This window comes from Chiloscyllium plagiosum, chromosome 13, assembly GCF_004010195.1.
Source record: "Chiloscyllium plagiosum isolate BGI_BamShark_2017 chromosome 13, ASM401019v2, whole genome shotgun sequence".
NCBI lineage: Eukaryota > Metazoa > Chordata > Chondrichthyes > Orectolobiformes > Hemiscylliidae > Chiloscyllium > Chiloscyllium plagiosum.
Window position 1 is genome coordinate 1,297,411 of NC_057722.1, and position 12,778 is coordinate 1,310,188.

Here is a 12,778-nt window from a genome sequence, read left to right on the forward strand (position 1 = left end):
CGCAACTTTTAAAGAACTATATACCTGAATGAGGAGAAAGTGAGGACTGCAGATGCTGGAGACCAGAGTCGAAAAGTGTGCTGCTCATTCCTGATGAAGAGCGCATGCTCGAAACATTGACTCTCCTACTCCTTGGGTGCTCGGCGAAATGAGGACTGCAGATACTGGAGATCAGAGTCGAGTGTAGTGTTGGAAAAGCACAGCAGGTCAGACAGCTTCCAAGGAGCAGGAAAACTGATGTTTCGGGCAAAAACCCTTCATCAGGGATGTCAGGAACCTCATTCCTGATGAAAGGTTTTTGCCCGAAATGTCGATTCTCCTGCTCCTCGGTTGCTGCCTGATCTGCTGTGCTTTTTGAAAGCCACACGTTTTGACCATAAAACTGAAATCCCAGGTGTCTCTGTTTGATGACACCACCCAGAGCCCTACCATCAACTGTATATGTCCTGCCCTTGTTCATTTTACCAAAATGCAATACCTTGCATCCATCCAAATTAAACTCCATCTGCCACTCCTCAGCCCATTGGCCCAGTTGATCAAGAATCCCATTGAAATCTTAGATAACCATCTTCACTGTTGACAATACCACCAATTTTGGTGAAATCCGCAAACCTATTAACTATGCTTCCTAAATTCTCATCCAGATAGTTTCTATAAATGACAAGCACTGATTCCTGCGGAACACCATTGATCATAGACCTGCAGTCAAAAACTCAACCCTTCACTACCACCCTCTGCCTCCTACCTGCAAGCCAAAGTTGTATCAACTGGCTAGCTCCCCCTGAATCCACTAATGTCAGATCCATAGACCTATAATTCCCAGGCTTCTCCTTACAACCTTTCTTAAATAAAGGTAGAACATTAGCCACCCTCCAGTTCTCCCTTACTCTTTGGAGCTATTCTGATTCTACTATGTTCCATCTCTTCATAATTTTACAATCTTCTATCAAACCACTCTTCCCATCGATCTATTCCCACTGAAAAAAACAGTCAGTTCTTCTATAATATGATGGTTGCGTTCTTGTACAATCCCACATTATAGAAAAACTGCTTTAGAAACAGCACTTAAAGTGCTTGTGCTGTAATCGCATTACAATCTGCACATGTTTTAAAAGTTCATGCTGTCAAAACAGCACCCCCAATTTGTCAATCGCTTGCCAGCTACCAATAGATGGCACTCTAAGAAGAGGAGAATGATTCAGAAGGGCTGAGTGGCCTCCTACAGTCCAACAGGTTCTTATGTTCCTCTCAGTTACTTGTGATGGCAGAAATGAATGTCAACATTTAACATTGCACATTACAACAGGACGAGCTGTAATTCCAAATTTTACTTCTTTCCTTTTCAACATAAGCATGCACAATGTTAAATGTCTGGCATTCATTTCTGCCATCACAATGTAACTGAGTGGAACATAGAAACCTGTTGGACCGCAGCACTCTCCTCTTCTTAGATTGGCATCTATTGGGCACTCAACTCCACTTAGCCACCTATGTCCATATCTTGCATGAATTGTAAACTGTGAGGACGACAGTGTGGAACTCCCGACAGGATGTTGACAAGTTGGTGGAGTGCACAGACAGGCGACAGATGAATTTCAAAGCAGAGAAATGGGAGGTGAGGTACTTTGGCAGAAGAACCATCTAAAGACAATATAAAGTAAGGGGTATAATTCGAAAGGGGTGCGGGTCCAGAGTAACTGGCTGTACTTGTGCACAGATCATTGAAGTGTTATTACTAGCCTATGGAATGAGGAGCAGGGAAGTGATGTTGAACTTGTTTAGGACATCTGTTAGACATTAGCTAGAGTATTGTGTACAGTTCTGGGCACTGTACTGTGGGCAGTAATGTGAACATATTTGACAGTGCAGAGGCAGTTTACAAAAAAAAATTGTTCCAGCAATGAGAAACTTCACTGATGAGGATAGATTGATGAAGTTGGGACTATTCTCCTTGGAGAGGAGGCTGAGAGGAGACATGATAGAAGTTTTCAGGATCATGAGAAGGCTGGGTAGAATAGATAGACAGAAGCTGTTCCCACAGTGGCTCAGTGGTTAACACTGCTGCCTCACAACAGCAGGGATCTGGGTTCAATTCCAACCTTGCATGTGGAGTTTGCACATTCTGCCTGTGCCTGTGTCTGTGTGGGTTTCCTCCCACAGTTTAAAAATGTGTAGCTCTGGTGAATTGGCCATGCTAAATGACCCACAGCATTCAGGAATGTGTGCATTAGTCAGTGGGAATGGGTCTTGGAGGGCTGAGCCAAAATGGCCTGTTTCCACACTGTAGCGATTTTATGATGATGACTTGGAAAAAGATGGCATACATTTAATGGTGGTGTGGAAATGAAGCAAGGGTGATGACAGAAAATACATTTTCAAACAGGGTATGGAATGCACTGCTTGGAAATGTAGTGAAGGCAGGTCCAATTGAGGCATTCAAGAGGGCATTGAATGATTTTTTAATAGCGGTGGAGTGTAGGTATGTGGGAAGAGACAGGAGATTGACACTAGGTAACAGATCCATGATGAACAAAATGGCCTCTTGCTTCACTGAAATAAATTCTGTGATCTCTCCATGCCTTACCTGACATCCAATCCCCTCTTGCAAACACTAATGGCACCAGAATTCACAACCTTTGGGGATAGAGATCGAAATTTCCATGATGCTTTACTTTCTGATTTCACTTCAGAATAGCCAACTTGAAGCCTCCAATCCATTTGCATTAATAGCTATTTTTTGCACATATCAAAACATTTTAATACTTTCCATACTTGGACTCCCAAATCCTTATTGGTCTTTCACAGTCCAAAACTTCAAATCATTTCGAAAATATTTTGAGTTGACTTTCTTTTCCAAATTAAACTGCATTTTTCCTACTCATTTAATGTGTTCTTTTGCAAGTCTTTACTCCCATCTTTCATGCCCACTGTTCATCCTTTGAAATTACTTATTATTTATGATTTCCAAAGGACCCTGCTTTCCATTTACTGAAAGTTATGAACATGCCCTTCACGAACAGCAAGGCTGTTGCAAATTCCCGCCTTGTTCACTCATGTCTTTTGAGGATGGCAATCTGCTGTCATTACCCAGACTGGCTTACATGTTACACCAGACCTAATAGCAATGGGCTTGATGCTTAACTGCCCCTATGGCACTTAGGGATGGGCAATAAATGCTGACCTAGTCAGTGACACCCACATCACATGAAAAAAATTGAAAAAATAATCATGACAATTCAACAATTCCACTGTCACTTTTACTGATTTGCATTCAAGATGAATTCTAATTTTCAGACAGAATTAGAATTGGTACTGAAGTGTGGTTGAGCTCACCTTGAGCAGACTCACCTCGCCCTGTGCTGTAATGCTGTAGTTTATCACTGTATGCAGCTTCTTTTCCATAGGCTCGTTTCCTGTCACAGAAAGAAACACAACCTCGTAATTCCTCTCCGTTACAGAAGCACGGCGTTGTGAGGAGACTTCCACATAATAAAATTCATGACACTAACAAACGGGAACACCAAATATTTCAAGTTCAATCTGCAATGATAAATTCTGCTGGCCTTGTTTTTCACACAGCAATGAAAGGACAGACGTAAGTGACCCACTAGGCAATAAATCTGTCTTTCCTACAGCGACACCGAGAAACAAAAGGCCATTCAGCCCCTCAAGTATGTTCTACCATTGTTTAGATCATGACTGATGCGCAACTTAATTTCTCCCACTCATCTGAGCTCTATCACACTATTCCAGTCAAACTCTACCAATCTCAGCCTTGAAATCCTCCAATGACCATTAACATTAACAATCAAGTGGGGATACATTTATTGAGATACTTCCTCATTTTACTCCTGAAAGGGTTGGTTCTAACTTTTTAAGACTGAGTGCCCATTTTTCTTGATTGCCTAACAAAGGGGATGGCTTTGCTATAAATATCCAACCAGAGGATTTTAAAATTTAAATGCTTGAGTTTTATCAAGTCACAGAGAGGTACAGCACAGAAATAGACCCTTCACTCCAAATCGCCCACACTGACCAGATATCCTGAATTAATCCAATCTCATTTCCCAGCATTTTGTCCATTTCCCTCTAAACCCCTCCTACTCATACGCCCATCGAAATGTCATTTAAATATTCTAATTGTACCAGTCTCCACCATACTCGCACCACCCTCTGCATGAAAAAGTTGCCCTGAAGGCCCTTTTTTTAAATCTTTCCCCTCTCACCTTAAACCTATACCCTCTAGTTTTGAACTCCCTTACCCTGGGGAAAAGAAGTTGACTATTCACTCTATTCATAGAGTCATAGAGATGTACAGCATGGAAACAGACCCTTTGGTTCAACTCAACCATGCTGACCGGATTTCCCAACCCGATCTAGTCCAACCTGCCAGCACCCGGCCCATATCCCCCCAAACACTTCCTATTCATATACCCATCAAGATGCCTTTTATATGTTGTCATTGTACTAGCCTCCACCACATCCTGTGGCAGCTCAATCCATACACGTACCACCCTCTGCGTGAAAAAGTTGCCCTTTAGATCTCTTTTCTATCTTTCCTCTCTCACCCTAAACCTATGCTCTCTAGTTTTGGACTCCCTCACCCTAGGGAAGAGACTTTGCCTATTTATCCTATCCATGCCTCTCAAGATTTTATAAACCTCTATAAGGTCAGTCCTCAACCTCTGACGCTGCAGGAAAAAACAGCCTCAGCCTGTTCAGCCTCTTCTTATAGCTCAAATCCACCAACCCTGGCAACACTCTTGTAAATCTTTTCTGAACCCTTTCAAGTTTCACAACAATCTTGTGATAGGAAGGAGACCAGAATTGCATGCAATATTCCAAAGGTGGCCTAACCAACTTCCTGTACAGACGCAACATGACCTCCCAACTCCTGTACTCAATACTCTGATCAATAAAGGAAAGCATACCAAACGCCTTCTTCACTATCCTATCTACCTGCGACTCCACTTTCAAGGAGCTATGAACCTGCACTTCAAGGTCTCTTTGTTCAGCAACACTCCCTAGGACCTTACCATTAAGTGTATAAGTCCTGCTAAGATTTGCTTTCCCAAAATGCAGCGCCTCGCATTTACCTGAATTAAACTCCATCTGCCACTCCTCAGCCTATCTGATCAAGATCCCATTGTAATCCGAGTTCGCCTTCTTCACTGTCCACTACACCTCCAATTTTGGTGTAATTTGTAAACTTACTAATAATATCTATTATGCTTACATCCAAATCATTAACATCAATGACGAAAAGCAGTGGACCTAGTATCGATCCTTATGGCAGTCCACTGGTCACAGGCCTCCAGTCTGAAAAGCAACCCTCCACCACCACCCTCTGTCTTGCACCTTTGAACCAGTTCTGTATCTAAATGGCTAGTTCTCCCTGTATTCCATGAGATCTAACCTTGCTAACCATCTCCCATGGGGAACCTTGTTGAACGCCTTACTGAACTCCACTGAAGTCCACTGCTCTGCCCTCATCATTCCTCTTTGTTACTTCTTCAAAAAACTCAGACAAGTTTGTGAGACATGATTTCCCATGCACAAAGCCCATCATGATTTTATAAACCTCTCTAAGGTCACACAGCCTCTGACGCTCCCGGAAGAATAACCCCAGCCTATTCACTTTCTCCCTATAGCTCAAACTCTCCAAATCTGACAATATCCCTGTAAATTCTTCTGAACATTTTCCAAGTTTCATAACATCCTTCCTATAGCAGGTGAATGCAATCGATCCCCCTCCGTTTTAACTTATTTAACCCCCAGATAATTCTAGTCCACTTGCATTACACCCTCTCTGAAGCCAAGATATCTCTTCTGAAATGCCAACATTAAACACAACACTCCATTGGAGACCATCCTACTGAAAGATGACTTCCACCAATTGGTATCCCAAAGCCCCTTGTTCTAGATTCCCCCATTTAGAGGACATGATGGGAAATGATCAATCCACAAAGACGATCGGAAAATCTCTACTCAACAGAATTAAGGAACCTTCTCCTCTGCAGCTCTCTGACTTGGACTGTGTTAACAGGAGCATGAAGACTCATTCTGTCAACACTGAGGATGTCCTTTTGTAACCAGATGACAAATTTTATTTTATTCCTGGTAGTTAATTATTGAAAAGAAAAGGCCCAGCTTGTTCTCTAGGTGTTTTACTGGAGAAGAATGTGCGTAATGTTTCCACAATGACCTGCTGCAGACGACGGAGACAGCCACCAGCGAGACAATGAAGACCACTCCCGCAGCTGCTGACCCTGCAATCAGCGGCAACTGCTCCCTCAGCTCAGAGTTATAGTCATCTAAAAGGGTCGAAAGAAAATGAAGCAATGTCAGGAACATCATCAACAATCGTTACATCAATAAGTGAGGCCACTAAAGCAAGATCATTTCAATCAGGCTGAAAGCTTCGATTCTAACACTTCAGCTCTGCTGTGCCTGTGCTGGTTAAGGTTAATATGAAATTCTTGTCAAATGCACTTTGGCTGAATCAAACCCCCAATCTTCCAGCCTTTTATAAAGCATATTTCCTTCTCATTGCTGCGTTCGCTTTCAGGTCTCAGTTTAAAGTACCTTGTAATTGAGTTTGCTTAACTCATTGTAGGCTATGTTTCATTTTCTGTGAATTAAGTAACTGCTTGCTGAGAAGGGTTCAAGAAAATTGATTCTTGAAAGCCAAGAGTGTGTTTTCAAGGAGGTCATGTGAGGCTGACATTCCTACCGTACAGAATTCTGGTAAGAAAGAACTGGGATGACCACAAAAGAGTCATTGGAGCAGGATCAGGCAGTGGTCAGGAAGTGTGACCTGTAGAAGGCTAACAGCCACCAGTCCTTGATCAATCTTCTTCAAGACTCATCCAGATTCTAAATAAGAGTAAGGCCATTACTGGGTGAGACAAGCTGGACCTGTTCTACTTTATCATCCAAATATGGTTTCTGATTCAATGTAGTTGCAGTTTTTAAGAAGCTACTATAATCTCTGAGGAATGGTGTTTAACCAACTGTTCTCATCTCTGGAGATGAAGAAAAAGATGGGTTATTTTTCAGGTTGCAGGTGAGACTTTATTTGTTCACAGAAAAAGAAACGAATGAGGCCTATCGCCAATATTTGCTTTGCTTCAGGTCACCAGATTGTACTTCAAGCTGTTGGTCAGTCATATGGGCCAAAGAAATATCCACAAGTTAACCATCATCCATTCCAATTTGGACTGTGTACCAACAGGATACAGTTTGGCCAAATTTTCAATGAGAGTGAGCAATGGCTTGGAAAGTCTTTGTTGAACAATTTTGCCTTGGTATTGGAAGTTCTTCAGCTTAAAATCTCCTAGTTCTGCGGCAGCAGAGAATGTATAGACCATACTGTCCAAAGCAGAGGGCAATAACAACCCCCACCATGGCTTTCACAGTATCACAAAACTAATTTTGATTCTGACAAAGATCAACACACCAAGGGAGTCCAAGCTGGAATATTGCAGACAGTGAGCCTAATTAATGTAAATGGTGGACACTCAGGAGTTATTGGCCCTCAAATTCTTGACCATTATTTTCTCCAAGCCTTGCTCTTCACTGGAGGCAAATCAGCGGTTCTATGATTCTATGAAAAGCACCAGATAGATGCTCTGACGACAGATGCGATTGAAAGCACTGCTGCCTCATTACTCTGTTACAAACATTGATGGTCACTGAGGAGCTCAATCTGGAATTGAGGGCTCATCCCCTATGTGCTGGGAGTATTACATTGAAGAGCAGGAGCTAATTGTGTAGATTAAATTCTCTCTGTATATTGCCAATGTTTGATTTGTCCTTTCTTTGCACTGAATAAATGGATTTCCTTTCCATATTTTGCAATCTGTCATTTACCTGCTGCCTGCATGTATAGCCCGTAGCTTTCAATTGCTTGCCTTACAATCTCAGTTGATGATTTTCACCCCTGTTTATATATTAACATGCCACAGGCTCCCCTTCAATGAATATGTTTATTCTATTTTACTGCAAGAAAGATACACCAATTTTTCACTTTCCTCCGACATCCAATAATCTTGAATTTTTCAGTCAATAATAAGAATCTGAGTGAATAAAATGATGAATCTCCTGTCTCTGTACATTGCAGGCAAGATGGAAAAGCGATGCAGTAGCACGTTAATCAGTTTAGCTGCTCAGAAAGAAAATCCATTTTAGCTAATGTACAATCCTGATATCCGTGCTGTGACCAGACAGTAACCCTCTAGGCTTCCCAAGGTCATGTGGGTGCTTAGGCTTACTGCTGAACTATTTCGCTCTGTCAATGCATCTCATTGAACTCTTCTCATGGGAGAAGAGGGAGAAACAGGAAATCAGGTCAGACAGGATCAGAAAAGGTGGTAACTTGTCAAAACCACTATCCTGTTTTCCCCCCAACTGAGCAAAGTCCATGCAGAGAAATTTCTCTTCAACTGGTCACAGTTTAGGCTATGAGACCAAAATCTACCGCAGTGACTTGAAGCTCAATAAAGTGAAGAAACAAGTATGTGGGGCTGTATAAAGGTCACATATCACATGGAAGTAAAAAAAATCTATCTAAATGGAGTAAGCAGAGAAGGGATCTGGGAATACAATGCACAAATCACTGAAAGTAGTGACATCCCAGCAGGAAAAAACTGTAATGTTGGCAAATGAGACTGGTCCGATTGGTCACGTATACTTTAAACAGTACCCCCAGGATTTTCATTTCCCAATATTTTTTATCTCTCTCTGGGACAGGAAAAGCAGACCATACAAAATGGTTTAGTCCAAGTGAAACAAATGCAAATTAGAGAATGCATGTTAAACTTTTATCAAATTTTTAGTTGGGCCACATTTAAAGTGGACAGTTCTGTTTCTCATGTTATAAAATGCTCATAGAGGCTCTGGAGAAGGTGCAACAAAGATTTACAAGGATTTTACTAAAATCACCTCACAGGAAAGGATTGAAAGGCTGAGTCTTTATTCTCCTTAAGGGATGATTCTGAGGATGATCTCATACATGTCTTTAAAACTATGAGATGTTTTGACAAGTCGACAAATACTTTCTCTTGGAGGGAGGGACATAACTGGAGGCCATTAATATAAGGTAGCCCAGGTTGAGGTTCCGGATGTAGATTTGCTCACTGAGCTGGAAGGTTAATTTCCAGATGTTTCGTCACCATACTAGATAAAATCTTCAGTGGGGCTCCGGGCGAAGCATGACCCTCTTTCACTAGTATCCTTACATACAGATGAGGAAGGACACCACTTCGACTGGAATGACACATCCATCCTAGGACAAGCCAAACAAAGACACACACGAGAATTCCTAGAAGCATGGCATTCCAACCAGAACTCTATCAACAAACACATCGAGTTACACCCCATCTACCAACTCCTTAGAAAAAGAACAGGAAATGACATCAAATAAGGAAATGATGTAACCACAGAAAATTATATTACCAACCCAAAGAAACCCAAACATATAAATAGAAAGCAGGAATTATCAGCAGTGCTTCGCACAGAGACCCACTGAAGATGTTACCTAGTAGGGTGACGAAACGTCTGGAAAATAACCTTCCAACTCAGCGAGCAAACCTACATCTGCATCCATAAGATAGCCACCAAGAAATCCAAAAGGAAACCAGAAAGAAAGTAAGATTGCATTTATAAAGCGCTTTTCATATTCATTGGACTCCTCAAAGTTCTGTACAGATAATCTAGAACTCTTTACAGTTATTGTTATAATGTAGGAAACAGAGCAACTAATTTGGTCTCAGTAACTCTCACAAGTAGCATTGTGAGAGTGATCATGATCTATTGTTTGGGATGGTGATTGAGGAATTAATACAGGTGAATATACTGGAGTTAACTTCAAAATTATGCCACAGGATCCTTTACATTAGCCAGAGAATGTGGATGGGGATCTTCATGTGAAAGATAGGACTCCTTAGTTGCAGTACTCCCTCAGTACTTGCACTGGGGAGAAATTTAAACTTGGAATCTCTGAATTCAGAAGTGAGAGTGCAACCAGTTGAGCCACAGCTAACACTTGGTTTTTACTCAGAAGTTGTAACTTGTTATCAAGGAATGGTTAAGGCAAATGCAGTTAAGGTGAGGCTCGGTATGCATATTCCGCCAGTGCTGATAAGATGGGGTAAGAATAAGAAAATGTTTGACTGCCGCATGGGTGAGTTGGACCAAATGGTGTTTCTGCGGTATATTCTATGTCAGTCTATGTAAGTGGTCTTCTGCCAGGCCTGCATTATTGCACTGTGCTGAAATGTATACATGTCCACAAAGACATTTGCAAAAATTGATCTAATGCTTAAATTGATAAGTCCGTTTTACCATCAGTGATCCTTTCAAAAGTCTCTTCAAGGTATTATGGTCTTGAGCAAATCAAAATAAGAGGGGAATTAGCTTAGTTCATTCCTGGTCAGTGGGTGAAGCCAGCTATTGTTTACGTTTCTTGCCCGAAACATCAATTCTCCTGCTCCTCGGATGCTGCCTGACCTGCTGTGCTTTTCCAGCACCATACTCTCGATTCCGATCGCCAGCATCTGCAGACCTCACTTTCTCCCAGCTATTGTTTAAATCCACCACGAGTGGAATTCAGCAGAGTTATTGATTAGAATACAAGTGGTTCACTTTTGTACAATCATATTATTGAATCAGATTGCAATGCTGATATAAAAGCATAGCACTACGGATGCTGGAGGTCGACAGTAAAGACTGAACTTGCTGGAGAAACTCAGCATATGTGGAGAGACAAACGGAGGTAATGTTTTGTGTCCAGTGTGACTTTTCTTGGGACCTCATTATGCATTCTAACAGTTCATTGCAATACTGTGCAATACTGCAGTAGCTCACTCTCTGAGGTGTTGAATGTCAACTCAAAGAGAATAAATCTTTTTGTACGCCCAAGCAAATGTAGATACGTACTGTTGAAGAGAAGCAGGAGAAAATGGCACAGACTATTGTCATGGCGATAGAGACTAATTCTGTATTCTGACACAAATTCCCAGTTTCAAATCAAAAGAGAAGTCAGAAATGACCCCTGAGGTTTTCTGGGTGATTTCTGTTCGAGATGACAACTCTCTGTTTAATTTGGAAGGTGTGCTGCCTCTAACAGCTGCAACAAACAGCTGAAAGGACAGAGGCTGCAACAATCAGGTCACTTGGCTACTTACAGCACTCCCCTGTCTGCAAAGTGCAAACTTAGGAGAAGAGATGAATCATCGGTGCTGTTCTGGGCAGCATTTCAGAGCAGCTGGTTGGAGGTTCTAGTCTTTGCCTCGAGTGAGCTCCTGGTGCCATCTTCCTGCACTTCCAACAGCTTAGTGCGGTTGTGAGTCCGGGAATCTTGACATCAGAAATGATTTTGGTTTACTTCCTGTCTCCCTGTGCTTTGGGAAGATGGCTCTGAACAATGTTTTCACTCCTGTGGTCAGTTAGGAGCTTTGCCATTCTTGTTAACCCATTCCCCTCAGCAGCACCCTTCCCTGCCAAGCTTACCATCTGTCAGCGTTTGGAAGCACATTTTGCCGCTGTACTTTCCGAAGCCAGCCACGGTTCTGGCTCGCACCTGTACCACATACACAATGCCAGGCCGCAGGCCATCGATGCGAGCTGTGTTTGTCAGGCTCTTCACAACTGAAGAATTGTACTCATTCTGATCCTGAAAAACAAATGGATTTCATCGCGCTTTTAAACCACAGAATCGTTTTTGAAGTAAATCATTCAGCACATTGTTCCTGTTGCTCTTTGAAAAAGCTTATGCTCTTAAGACCATAAAATGTAGGAGCAGAAGTAGCCCATCAAAGTCTGATACATCATTTAATGAGGTCATGGCTGATCTGATAATCTTCAAACTCCACCTTTCTGTCTTTTCTCCAGAACCTTTTATGCTCTTATGATTAAAGATCTGTCTATCTCAATCTCAAAGGTACTTAACAACCAAACCTCCACTGCCCTCTGCAGTAATTAGTACCCTGGATACACAATGCTCTGAGAAAGGGTGGCACGGTGGCTCAGTAGTTAGCACTGCTGCCTCACAGCACTAGGGACCTGGGATCGAATCCTGCCTTGGGTGACTGTGTGGAGTTTGCACATTCTCCCCGTGTCTGTGTAGATTTCCTCTGGGAGCTCCAGTTTGCTTCCAGAATCCAAAGATGTGCAGGTTAGATGAATTAGCCATGCTAAATTGCTCATAGCATTAGTCGGAGGGGGGGGTGAGTTACTTTTCAGAGGGTTGGTGTGGAGTTGTTGGGCTGAAGGGCCTGTTTCCATAGTACAGGGGATCTAATCTAATGACCCACAAGGGGAAACAACCTTCCCGTATCTACCCTGTTAGGTCCATGAAGTTAAAAATCACACAACACCAGGTTATAGTCCAACAGGTTTAATTGGAAGCAAAGAGGTAAAAACAATGACTGCAGATGCTGGAAACCAGATTCTGGATCAGTGGTGCTGGAAGAGCACGCAATTCAGGCAGCATCCGAGGAGCTTCGAAATCGACGTTTCGGGCAAAAGCCCTTCATCAGGAATAAAGGCAGAGAGCCTGAAGCGTGGAGAGATAAGCTAGAGGAGGGTAGGGATGGGGATAGAGTAGCATAAAGTACAATAGGTCAGTGGGGGAAGAGTTGCAGTGGGAGAGAGACTCCCTGAGATTCTTGTAGAGAGAGGAGGAAAACTTCTTCAAGGCAGGCATCCTTGCAAGAGGATTCGCAGTCGGGTTAAAATCAACGAGGTAAAAACAATGACTGCAGATGCTGGAAAACAG

The 12,778-nt window shown here is 42.3% G+C and overlaps 1 protein-coding gene across 1 annotated transcript in view; it reads right to left on the reverse strand.

Annotated features, from left to right (window-relative positions):
* LOC122555678 (ephrin type-B receptor 1) overlaps positions 1-12,778 on the reverse strand; it is a 454,146-nt gene that overhangs the window by 73,481 nt on the left and 367,887 nt on the right. The window contains exons 7-9 of the mRNA XM_043701673.1: positions 11,512-11,674; positions 6,206-6,314; positions 3,349-3,413 (exon numbers count right to left, since the gene is read on the reverse strand). Coding sequence (XP_043557608.1) covers positions 3,349-3,413; positions 6,206-6,314; positions 11,512-11,674 — 337 coding nt within the window. The remainder of the gene's footprint in view (positions 1-3,348; positions 3,414-6,205; positions 6,315-11,511; positions 11,675-12,778) is intronic.